The 11800-nt window shown below is 55.7% G+C and overlaps 1 protein-coding gene across 1 annotated transcript in view; it reads left to right on the forward strand.

Moving 5' to 3' along the window:
• LOC122392268 (tRNA (uracil(54)-C(5))-methyltransferase homolog) overlaps positions 1–11084 on the forward strand; it is a 51811-nt gene extending 40727 nt beyond the window's left edge. Inside the window, exons 3-9 of the mRNA XM_043387355.1 lie at positions 1148–1384; positions 6379–6549; positions 7010–7251; positions 8409–8623; positions 9256–9398; positions 9994–10072; positions 10407–11084. Of these exons, the coding sequence (XP_043243290.1) occupies positions 1148–1384; positions 6379–6549; positions 7010–7251; positions 8409–8623; positions 9256–9398; positions 9994–10072; positions 10407–10621 (1302 nt within the window). The 3' untranslated portion in view covers positions 10622–11084. The remainder of the gene's footprint in view (positions 1–1147; positions 1385–6378; positions 6550–7009; positions 7252–8408; positions 8624–9255; positions 9399–9993; positions 10073–10406) is intronic.
• Positions 11085–11800: the final 716 nt, after the last annotated feature.

The following is an 11800-nucleotide window of genomic DNA, read 5'->3' on the forward strand; positions in this document are numbered from 1 at the left end:
CGCTTTCCAACGCCGCCTTGCAGGCCTGGCTCCGATCAGCCGTTCCCGAGCTATCGGCAAGGGGGGCAATCCCCCCTACGCCCCCCCCCCCCCCAGTATCCCGATGATAGTTTGCATTACTAATTAGGCTTGTCTACTCGACCGCTTTCCAACGCCGCCTTGCAAGCCTGGCTCCGATCAGCCGTTCCCGAGCTATCGGCAAGGGGGGCAATCCCTCCAAACGCCCCCCCCCCCGCCAGCTCAGAAAAAAACTGACTCCGTTTTTGAAATCACCGCTATGTGATTACCCTATATAGCGACTTGGTAGAAATATCTCTAGACCTGACTAATCTAGCGACTTTTCCCAAACCGGTGGCAGCATGTGAGACGCCTGCTATAACAATACCCTCACAATTACCGGTTTCGGCACTCACAACATCGAGAAATGCCTTAAATCGGAAATATTGAATTTCAAAATTGCAGCATTTTGATTCAGAGGGCTAATGCATAGGAATACCCCTCTGAATGTGTGACGTCAGCGCAGATATCTAACGATTTTTAAATGTTTGACTAAAACGTTTTGTAGCACGCGGTGGTATATGCTGCTTTGCGCGCAACAAATGCCGCACTTTCAAATAAAGTCCCTAGGAACAGCGGATATCCCAAAAAGTAAACAAAAGTAAAAGTCTAATATCTTGAAAACCGGTGAATATTTTTCGATGAAATTTGGTAGATATTTGTTTTTGCTCTTTCTGAACCGAGTGACATCACTTTCATGCCAATTCATTAACTTTCTTGAAGGTGGGAGGGTCCCTTTAATACGTTAGGTGTTGCGGGGATGAATAATTACACTGATGTAGCCGCTAGAGTGACACCTAGTGTTGTCTAGGCATGTTCTGCTTTGTGGTTTGACGCCGCCATTGTCATGATCTAATGGCGCGACCTGTACCATGACCGGTCGGCGCGACGTGTACCTGTCGGCCCGACCTGTACTTTGACCGTACAATCACTCCGTTGACACGTATGTGTTACGGCTGCCCTGGTTTTGCGTCCTGTCTGTCATTTCTGTGCGCTGGTCTTGTGCCATGTCTGATTTATTTCACCTTTGCCCTGTCCCTGTGGGGCTGTGTGTTTACCTGTACCCTGACGGGTGACCGGGCACCGGCAGGGCGCCGGGCGCGCCGCGCGCTTCTGGGGCGTCTCGCCGGCGGAGGCGCACGAGCGCGCCGCCGACGCGGTGACGCCGCTGTGGCGACTGGCCTACCCGCGCCAGCTGGAGGTGAAGCAGGCGCGCGTGACGGCGCTGCTGCGCCAGCTGGCCGGCCGGCTGCCCGCCACGGAGCCGGCGGCCGGCGGCCGGCGCCGCTCGGCGCTGCCCTGCCGACTGGACACCATAGTACCCTCGGTCAGTACCAGCTCCCCTAGCCACCGGCGCTGCCCTGCCGACTGGACACCATAGTACCCTCGGTCAGTACCAGCTCCCCTAGCCACCGGCGCCGCTCGGCGCTGCCCTGCCGACTGGACACCATAGTACCCTCGGTCAGTACCAGCTCCCCTAGCCACCGGCGCTGCCCTGCCGACTGGACACCATAGTACCCTCGGTCAGTACCAGCTCCCCTAGCCACCGGCGCCGCTCGGCGCGCTGACCTGCCGACTGGACACTAGAGGTGGCAAAATGTGGACCCGAGGACCCGGTCCAAAGAACCAGTCTGGACCCATATGAGTCCAGACCGGTTCCTGGATATTTTCTGACGGGTCCAACCGGGTCCTACCATAAACTATGCATCTTGCACACTACACATTATTGCAAAATATGAAGTGAATGAAGTGAATGTTTCTTTGCACACTATGAAGTGAATGAAGTGAATGTTTCTTTGCACGCAGTAGCTCATGAGTATTCCCAGTGGGAAATGGGCTGTTTTACATGATGCAACTAATGATTCCTTCAAGTAGCTTGTATTAATTGACTTTTGGGGAACGGGTCCAACTGGTTCCGGTTCCAACTAAGACCGGGTCCGACTGGTTCCAGAAATGTCCAGCCGGGTCTGGTTCGAGTCTGGTTCCCAAAATTTTCATCTTTTGCCACCTATACTGGACACCATAGTACCGTCGGTCAGTACCAGCTCCCCTAGCCACCGGCGCTGCCCTGCCGACTGTACACCATAGTACCCTCGGTCAGTAGGAGGGGGGGGGGGGGGCGTTTCGCCCTCCCCCCTCCTAAGATCTCAAAGCTACCGGCCGATTTTCAAAATTCAAACGGCGTTCGATAGCCCCTCCGGGGTTGTACCTTGTGAACCAATTTCATTGACCTCGATCCAACTGATGACGTCACAGGTCAGGCGAAAGGTCGCATTTCACCGTTTACAGGTATTTGAAGAAATGTGTTGTAAAATCGAGTAAAAGGCGTGTTATTGAAAATCGTCGATGGACAATTGTTCGTCAAACACATACTTTGCTATTTGAGGTCTTTGATACCAGGTCAGGTCACAGAGGTCAGGTCACTGAGGTTCACAATATGAAAGTGTCGTGTGATACATGTTTAATGGTCCATTTTACATGACAAATGCGATTATGTGGGTCAGGCGACCTTTGGGGCCAGTTCAGGTTATGACTTATGTTCTGGTGAAAGTCGGGTCAACCCAGTAAACATGCCGACGTCGGCCCGACGTCGGCCCGACGTCGGGCCGAGGCTCGGCCCCACGTGGGCCCAAAGTCGGTTCAACCTCGGCCCGACATCGGCTGGACGTCGGGTACGCCCGCATGTACCGACGCCCAGCCGAAGTCCAGCCGACGTCGAGCCGACGCCGGGCCGAGGTCGTTTGCCGAGGTTGACGAGATCGTTCGTCGTTGGACCGATGGGGCCGACGTCGGCATGTTTACTGGGACAACGCGCCAAAAAGATCAACCGGCGGCGGGATTCGAACCCCTCCCCCCCCCCCCAGTCGCCGACGTCGGCATGTTTACTGGAACAACGCGCCAAAAGCATCAGCCGGCGACGGTATTCGAACCCCTTGCCATTTGAACGCGAGACTAGTGTGCTAACCATTACACCACGCAACGAGATGGCAATTTGAGTTTGTTTTGTTGGGTTATACCCTTTCGGTCTGACAGGACTATTTCAGAGCCGGACGGATGATAGGATGGAGACATTGGTCTTGGTGAGCACCCTGGGTCCAGTTCATTAGAGTCCCATTGCTGTTACGTGACACTTATTGGAAAGGGCGACCCGACAAATGGATTCATTTAGCCACCCTTACACGCCTGCACCAACGTTTCCAAAAGTGTCCCTTTGATAAGTGGCACTTTGGTTTGGCAAAGTGACACTTGCCGACTGGCCTTTCTATATGAACTGGGCCCGGCCCTGGTGGGTTGCCGGGGCTGAGCCTGACCAAAGGATAGGCCGAGCAGCCCCCAAGCACTCACCGCACCCGGCTACTGGCGAGCTGGGCTTACGGGCAATCCCAAATGCGATAGTTTCTCGTCCAGTCCGGATCAGGGGGTTGCGGCGTGGAGGAAGATTTGACTTTCCTGAGGATATTTTGAACACAGAAGCTCTTTATGAAACATGAAACATGCATTTTATATTATTTTAACGGTCAAAACAGCGGCCGATGTCGGTCCGACGTCGGCCTGACGTCGGCTGGACCTCAGCAATTGATCTCGGTCCGACGTCGGCCCGACGTCGGCTGGACCTCAGCAATTGATCTCGGTCCGACGTCGGCCCGACGTCGGCTGGACCTCGGCTGGACGACGGTACATGCGGGCGTACCCGACATCCAGCCCACGTCGTGCCGAGGTTGGACCGACGTCGGCTTGCCGATGCCGAGATGCCGACGTCACCCCGACGTCGGGCCGACGTCGGCATGTTTAGGTACTGGGAAGGTCCAAGTCAAATTTTGTCACATTTTAAAGCTGATATTTTTGCATGAAATGGGTATCGATTCGATGCAGCTCGTCACGGCGAGTCTAATGGTGGTCCTAGTTTTGCGCTAGGTGGTCTAGAATTGCTAAAAATTGAGTTTGAAAATTTGATGTGATCAATTTTGAGCAGCTTTCGCTATTACTTGGCCAAAAAAAAGAGGCATTGATCTCAAGTTTAGTAGGTATGTGGATAGAAGACGGTAGGGACTATTAATAGTTATTGCGTTTTTTCGAAATTCGAAACGAAACACTTCTAGGGAATTTTTCTCCCTAGGATATTAAAAAAATATTTTTTGGGGTCAAAATCTAAAAATTTTACAAATCTGAAATATCAGTTATATAGCCTTGTAAATTCTACACCTTTTATGTTCAAAACATTTTTCTGTATCTTCAAAGCTGTAGACATGACAGCCCTTCCCGCGAAACCTTTTTTGGGGGCCTTAAAGGGACTATCCCACCTTCTAAAATGTTGTTAAAACCAGTTAAATTGTGCCCGACTTTATAGATTGGATGACCAGGAACACGGTTCTGGCATTTATTTTTCATTAAACATCTTAGGCTTCCCATATTCCAAACACAAACTTTCAAATATGTGACGTCACAGCCCAAAATTACCTCCTTCCCCAGGCCACATTACTGTCATAAAACTGATTCTTTTTACTCTGTAGGCACCACAACAAAGTTCAGACCAAGTTTTAAGCGATTTTTCAACGAACAAACCCATTTAAATCAGAATGACTAAACGAGGTGACGTCACACTAACGGTCGCTCCATGTTGAAGATAGGGCCTTGTACAAGGCCCATTTTCAAATGAAGGGAACGAATTTCTTCAACACCAAGAGGCCGCGGGGGTTGCAACCTAGATAGATAGTGGTTTCTGAACCTCGCCGCAAACTTGGCTATCTCAACTCAAACCCCATGTTAAAGGTGGGATAGTCCCTTTAACCTCGCCGGCACAGGCCATTTTGCGTCCTTCGACGGCACAATGGTACGACCCCCCCCCCCCCTCGCCTTTGGCCCCTGATCGAGCTAGAGCTTCGCGGAAAAAGGAGCGTGCTGCCCGTGACGAGAGGAAGCCGATGATACCCAATTTTAAGGTCCTAGATCATCGGTTGACCTTCCAGGTCAATGACCCAAAAGTCGGGAAAATCGGAACCTGTCAGGGGCGGCGCTGACCTATTGAAAGTAGGTAGGCACTTGGTAGGTAAGGCAGAAAATCTGAATGCGGAATAGGTAAAGGAGAGGGGGGAAGACAGCCTTATTGCTTAGTCGGGATGCGTCAAGCAGCGACAGCAGCGTCATCTACAAAAACCATCAACTTAACTAGAGCTTACACGTCTGCCGCCAGAGGCAGACTAGTCTCTCAGTAGGAGTCTAGTTCGTTCAATATAATTTTTAAGTAACAATAGAATAACGCAACAAGCATAACAACGCTACGTACGCTGAACTTATGATATAATTGATAAAGTAAAATGTCCTTTATTTTACGATAAACGGACATTTTAAAAAGTTAGGTTTGAGAGTTAGAAGGTAGCACCTAGTCGATGTGCCGACCATCTAGACCTTTTCTACCAAAAGGCTCAATAGCCTCAGCATGGCAATAGTCGATAATCTAGTAGGACGAGGTAGGCACAACTTAGGCAAAGGTTTTCGTCAAGGTTCTTATAGTACGATCTTTGGGTGACGTTTTTTGAAAAGTTTAGGAAATTCTCTTTCGTTTCAACGCATTTTGAAAAACGATAAACAAGATTTTTAACAAAAGCAATCAAGCAAACATAAGCCACGATATAGTGATGATTTAGACGCAGGGGAGACGGCAATTGACGTAGGCACTGCCTACCTTGCCTATATGGGAGAACCGCCCCTGGAACCTGTTAGAACGTCGTAAAGTGTGGCTGCCATGGGCTTTTCCGGGGTGCTGATCACGAATATCATGATAGCTCTCTCTCTCTCTCTCTCTCTCTCTCTCTCTCTCTCTCTCTCTCTCTCTCTCTCTCTCTCTCTCTCTCTCTCTCTCTCTCTCTCTCTCTCTCTCTCTCTCTCTCTCTCTCTCTCTCTCTCTCTCTCTCCTCTCTCCCTCTCTCCCTCTCTCCCTCTCTCCCTCTCTCCCTCTCTCCCTCTCTCCCTCTCTCCCTCTCTCCCTCTCTCCCTCTCTCCCTCTCTCCTCTCTCTCTCTCTCTCTCTCTCTCTCTCCCTCTCTCCCTCTCCCCCTCTCCCTCTCCCTCTCCCTCTCCCTCTCCCTCTCCCTCTCCCTCTCCCTCTCCCTCTCCCTCTCTCTCTCTCTCTCTCTCTCTCTCTCTCTCGCTCGGACCCTTGCCTATGAACCCTCTCCCACAGATAACTACTCTAGCCCTCCGGCGACCCTCCCCCCCCCGCTGGTATCCCAGTCCCTTCTAACGTTCCCCCTGCCGATCTCCCAGCCTCCTCCGATACCCCCAGCTAACCCCCTAACGCCCCCCCCCCCCCCCCCGCCACCAGCCGCTGGTAGACGGGTACCGGAACAAAGAAGAATACAAGATCGGCGAGGGCGCTGACGGCCATCCGCGCACCGTCGGCTTCATCTTCTCGAGTCCTTCGCGCGGGCCCCCGCTCTGTCTGCCCGGCGACCGGTTGCGAAACTGCCGGCCAGAGCACGCCCGCACTGCCCTGGTAGGTGAGGCACGCTCTCGGCACGCCCCATGGTTCTGGTAGGCGAGGGCCGGACGGAGCACGGGCCTGGCAGGCGAGGGCCGGCCGGCAGCCTATCGCATCACACCGCGGCCCGGTCACAGCGGCCCGGTCACAGCACACAGCGGCCCGGTCACAGCGGCCCGTCACACTACACCGTGGCCCGCTCACAGCGGCCCGGTCACAGCACACCGCGGCCCGTCACAGCGGCCCGTTCACAACGGCCCGTCACACCACAGATCAGCCCGGTCACAGTACACATCAGCCCTGTCACAGCACACAGCGGCCCGTCACAGCGGTCCGTCACAGCACACCGCGGCCCGTCACGGCGGCCGGCGGTCCGGCGGTCCGGTCTCGGCCCGATCGTTCGCCCCTTGTGACGCTGTGCTGACGCCCGCTGGAAGGCGTTTCGGCAGTCTGACGGTACGCTCCTGCGCGCCAGGCGTTCCAGCAGTTTGTGCGCGAGTCGCCGCTGGCTGCGTGCAGTCGGCTGGACGACGGCGGCCACTGGCGCTCGCTGCTGGTGCGCAGCAGCCGCGCCGGCCACCTGCTGGCCGCCGTCACGCTGCACCCGCAGCGGCTGGAGCCGGCCGCCATCGAGGCTGAGAGGCGCCGGCTGGCCGAGTTTTTCCGCGCCGGCCCGGGCGCCCACTGCCGGCTGGACGCGCTCTTCTTCCAGGAGTGGTGAGTCTGCCGCGCGCGCTCTGAGGTGACGGCGACGGCATGGTTATAGCTCATAGGTATAACAAGGTCATAACCTGACCGAAAATGGTCATGTTGCATATCAGTCGATCTGTATCGTCGAGCTAACAAATCTAATGCGTTTTCGTCGCTCTAGCATGCATCTATCAAAAGGAATTTGTGAAAAAACTGTTAGATACCATTCGCGACCTGAGATGACCTCAGGGACATAAACAGGGGTCACGGACACCATTTTCATGTTCAGTGTTCTTAAGATACTTGTAATTCATTGTTTGGGAGTGTTTACTGTTTATAATGGCTTTCGTCCAAAAGCGGCGCATTTCAGTTTTCTCCCATTGACTTATTGTTTGACCTGACCTTAGGTCATCGATATCAAAATTCTGAGACATACATTTTGTACATGCTATTGCTCTTAGCAATCGCTGAAAGTTTCAAAGCGATCGGTCACTCGGTGTAGCCATGACAGACATTGAAACTTTTAATGAGGTGAGGTCTTTTCAAGTGACCTGGTGACCTGACCTTGAAAGACCTTGGTATGAAATTTTCACAGCATGTGTAGAATTGATGTATGATAAGGTGTGGCCGCCGTTTTTTAGATATTCGCGAAAACCACAGGCCCGGGTGAACCACAGGCCCACAGGCCCGGGTGAAAATTTATGCGGAGCTGGGAGGGTTCGGCCGCAACAAATCCGCCGCCGCCCTAGCGGTGACCTTGACCTCCGCGGTCTGTTGCGGCTCCAAAGCCAAGCCGGCGTCGAATTTGGAGAGCTCGGGCCCTTCCAGCTCGGCACAAAGTTCCACCTATGGGGGGGAGGTTCAAACATTATCAGTCGATCCTTATAGTCGAGGTGTTCAAACACCCCCCCCCCCCCGTTCCAGCAGGGCGCGGGTTAAGAGAGGCCTTACATCCTAACTGGTTTACAAAATGCAACGTGTAAGGTGCATATTGGCTAAGAAGTGTTTCATTTGTTTGACCTATCTGAGCTCGATGTTTACCTCCCGAGTCGTCACCATTATCCTGTCGTCTCTGCCGTTCCACTCCCCTGAGCGGCGCCCCCCGCCGTGTGCTCCCTGAGCGGCGCCCCCGCTGTGTGCCCCCTGAGCGGCGCCGCTCGGTTTGACGCTGTCCGCGCGGCCAGCGGGCACGCGCGCTGCTCGGCCGACCAGGCGCCGTACCAGCGTCTGTTCGGTGCGGCGGCGCTGGAGGAGCGGCTGGGCCACGTGCGGCTGCTCGTGTCTCCGGGCTCGTTCCTGCAGGTGAACGTGCCGGCCGCCGAGCAGCTCTACCGGGTGGTGGAGGAGAGCGCGCGCCTGACGCCCGCCTCTGTGCTGCTGGACCTCTGCTGTGGCACCGGTGAGCCGCCGGCGACCGGCCCGGACCGGCGCTCTCTGCCGAGGGGGCGCTGTTTGTTGGAATTTGGAGATATTTGGGATTATGCTCTCGCAGTTTCTAAGACTACCTTTTCTGGATGCGCCATTACCAGAAAGTTTGCGGGGTTATGATCAATGACGTCCGTATGGTTAATTGTTTGAAGTGTTGAACGGACCCAAGTCGCTCGACAACAGCTTATCATTGCCGACGATCTCACGTCAGCTGGTTCGGTCCGTTAGTCCCAAGTCCCTGGGTTACTGGTAAATGTCTGCCCCCCCCCCCCCGCAGGCCCGGTCATTATGTCACTGAGTCATTGAGTGATCCCCCAGTCAGCATGTCACTGAGCCACTGACGATGTCCCCCGCAGCAGCTGCGGGGGACACTCACCGGGCCTGCTCCCGGTGAGTCTGTCACTGTGTCCCCCCACCCCCACCCCCTCCCCCCACCCCACCCCCGCAGGTCCGATGAGTATGTCACTGTGTCATTGACAGTGCCACCCCCCTCCCCCTCCCCCGCAGGCCCGATGAGTTTGTCACTATGTCACTGACAGTGCCCCTCCCCCGCAGGCCCGGTGAGTTTGTCACTGTGTCACTGACAGTGTCCCCTCCCTGCAGGCCCAGTGAGTCTGCTGCTGGCCCGCCGCTGCCGCCAGTGTATCGGTATCGAGGCGACGCCCAGCTCCGTACACGACGCGAAGGAGAACGCCCGGATCAACGGAATTCATAACGTGGAGTTCATCAGCGGCAGGGTAGAGCAGGTCCGTGGCACCCCAATGTTTCGATCTGTAACGTGGAGTTCATCAGCGGCCGGGTAGAGCAGGTCCGTGGCACCCTAATGTAGCGATCTGTAACGTACCGTACTAAATCGCTCCGTACTGTACATAATGCACCGTAGTGTGGCATAACGCACCGTTTCGTGATGCTGTTTGCCATTCCTGCACGGTATCTTGCACGGTGGCAGTGTAGTCTGCCTACCGCGTTGTATCGTACGGCGTGTCTGCATTACTCACCGGGCCATCGCTGTCTCGGGTGGTGGCGCGGGATTACTACGCATTTCCAGGCGAAAACGGAAGGGTGGTGGCAAGTGTTTAGGTGTGTTTAAATTTAAGTGTTTAAGTTTGGCTAGTGAAGGAGGTGCTTGGCTAGTGTTTACCCTTGTTATTATCATTTCGATTTTTAGTTGTGATTGTCATTTTTCTAAAAATGGATTACTGTGATAATCTAGCTTGGAGCGCCCATGAATTTGAGATTCAGAGAATGCCTCTATGCTCGACGTGCCAGCGCTGCTGCCGCCGCTGCCGGCCGCTGCAGCTGCCCACAATGGCGGCTGACGCTTCCTCTGGGTGTGCGCAGGAGCTACCGCACGTGCTGGCCGACCTGGAGCTGAGCTCCGACCTGGTCGCCGTGGTGAACCCCGGCCGGGACGGCGTCGGTGAGTGGCGCGGGGGGGGGGGCAGACAGGACAGGCCGGAGCAGCTGAACTGAACCCAGCCGGGACGGTCGCTGAGTGGGGTGGAGGGGAGGAGAGGAGACAGACCAGGGCAGGCTGGAGGGGAGCCGGACCCGGTGGGGACGGGTCGCTGAGTGGGGAGGAGAGGAGACAGACCAGGGCAGGCTGGAGGGGAGCCGGACCCGGTGGGGACGGGTCGCTGAGTGGGGAGGAGGGGAGGAGAGGAGACAGACCAGGGCAGGCTGGAGGGGAGCCGGACCCGGTGGGGACGGTGTCGCTCAGTGTGTGTGACGCCTTGCTCGCCCTGCTCCGGCAGCACCGCGCGTCATCGATCAGCTGGTGGCGGCGCCGCGGCTGCGCCGGCTCGTCTACATCGCCTGTCAGCCGGACCACCGTCGGACGGCGGCCAACCTGGCGGCGCTGTGCCGGCCGCCGGCCGCCGGCCGGCCGCTGCGGCTGGCGCGCGCCACGCCCGTCGACCTGTTCCCGCACACGGACCACCTGGAGCTGGTGCTCACCTTCGAGCGGTGACCGACACCGGCGCAGGGGTGCCGCGGTGACCGGCACCGGCACAGTGGTGCGGCCGGTGACCGGCGCCGGGGTGACGCGATGACCGGCACCGGACGTGCCGCGGTAACGCGGTGAGCTCAGAATGTGATATGCTGACGTGGCGCCGCCCGGTGCCCAGTATTCAGGTGACGGATACTGGTGGAGCAGTGTAATGTGCCGGTAGGGATGCCAGAATTATCGTCCATGTCTTACTGGAGTGGACATGTTTTTGCTGTGCAGTTGTCATTGAAAAATCATGTCATGGCTGATCGTCAAGTCGCACATATGTGATGTTTTTGATATTTGCATTGAGGGCTACGACGTCCATCACCGTACAATTTTGACATGGTTCCGTCATTTGCAAACAGTATGCCCGGCTGACTGTTTAATAATAAACGCTCACTTTAAACGCTATATGTCAGTGTGCTATGTCACCCAGAGGCGCCACAAATGATATCGTAGTTGCCTCGTTGTCGTCTGATTTTCGATGGCTCGCTGGGCTGTTGGCGCTGGTAACCAGTTGACTCAGTGCCATGGACGCGCTGGTAACCAGTGGACTCAGTGCCATGGACGCGCTGGTAACCAGTGGACTCAGTGCCATGGACGCGCTGGTAACCAGTTGACTCAGTGCCATGGACGCGCTGGTAACCAGTGGACTCAGTGCCATGGACGCGCTGGTAACCAGTGGACTCAGTGCCATGGACGCGCTGGTAACCAGTTGACTCAGTGCCATGGACGCGCTGGTAACCAGTTGACTCAGTGCCATGGACGCGCTGGTAACCAGTGGACTCAGTGCCATGGACGCGCTGGTAACCAGTGGACTCAGTGCCATGGACGCGCTGGTAACCAGTGGACTCAGTGCCATGGACGCGCTGGTAACCAGTGGACTCAGTGCCATGGACGCGCTGGTAACCAGTGGACTCAGTGCCATGGACGCGCTGGTAACCAGTTGACTCAGTGCCATGGACGCGCTGGTAACCAGTGGACTCAGTGCCATGGACGCGCTGGTAACCAGTGGACTCAGTGCCATGGACGCGCTGGTAACCAGTTGACTCAGTGCCATGGACGCGCTGGTAACCAGTGGACTCAGTGCCATGGACGCGCTGGTAACCAGTTGACTCAGTGCCATGGACGCGCTGGTAACCCATTGACTCAGTGCCA

This window comes from Amphibalanus amphitrite, unplaced genomic scaffold (genome assembly GCF_019059575.1).
Source record: "Amphibalanus amphitrite isolate SeventyFive unplaced genomic scaffold, NRLGWU_Aamphi_draft 000000F_arrow, whole genome shotgun sequence".
Lineage (NCBI taxonomy): Eukaryota > Metazoa > Arthropoda > Thecostraca > Balanomorpha > Balanidae > Amphibalanus > Amphibalanus amphitrite.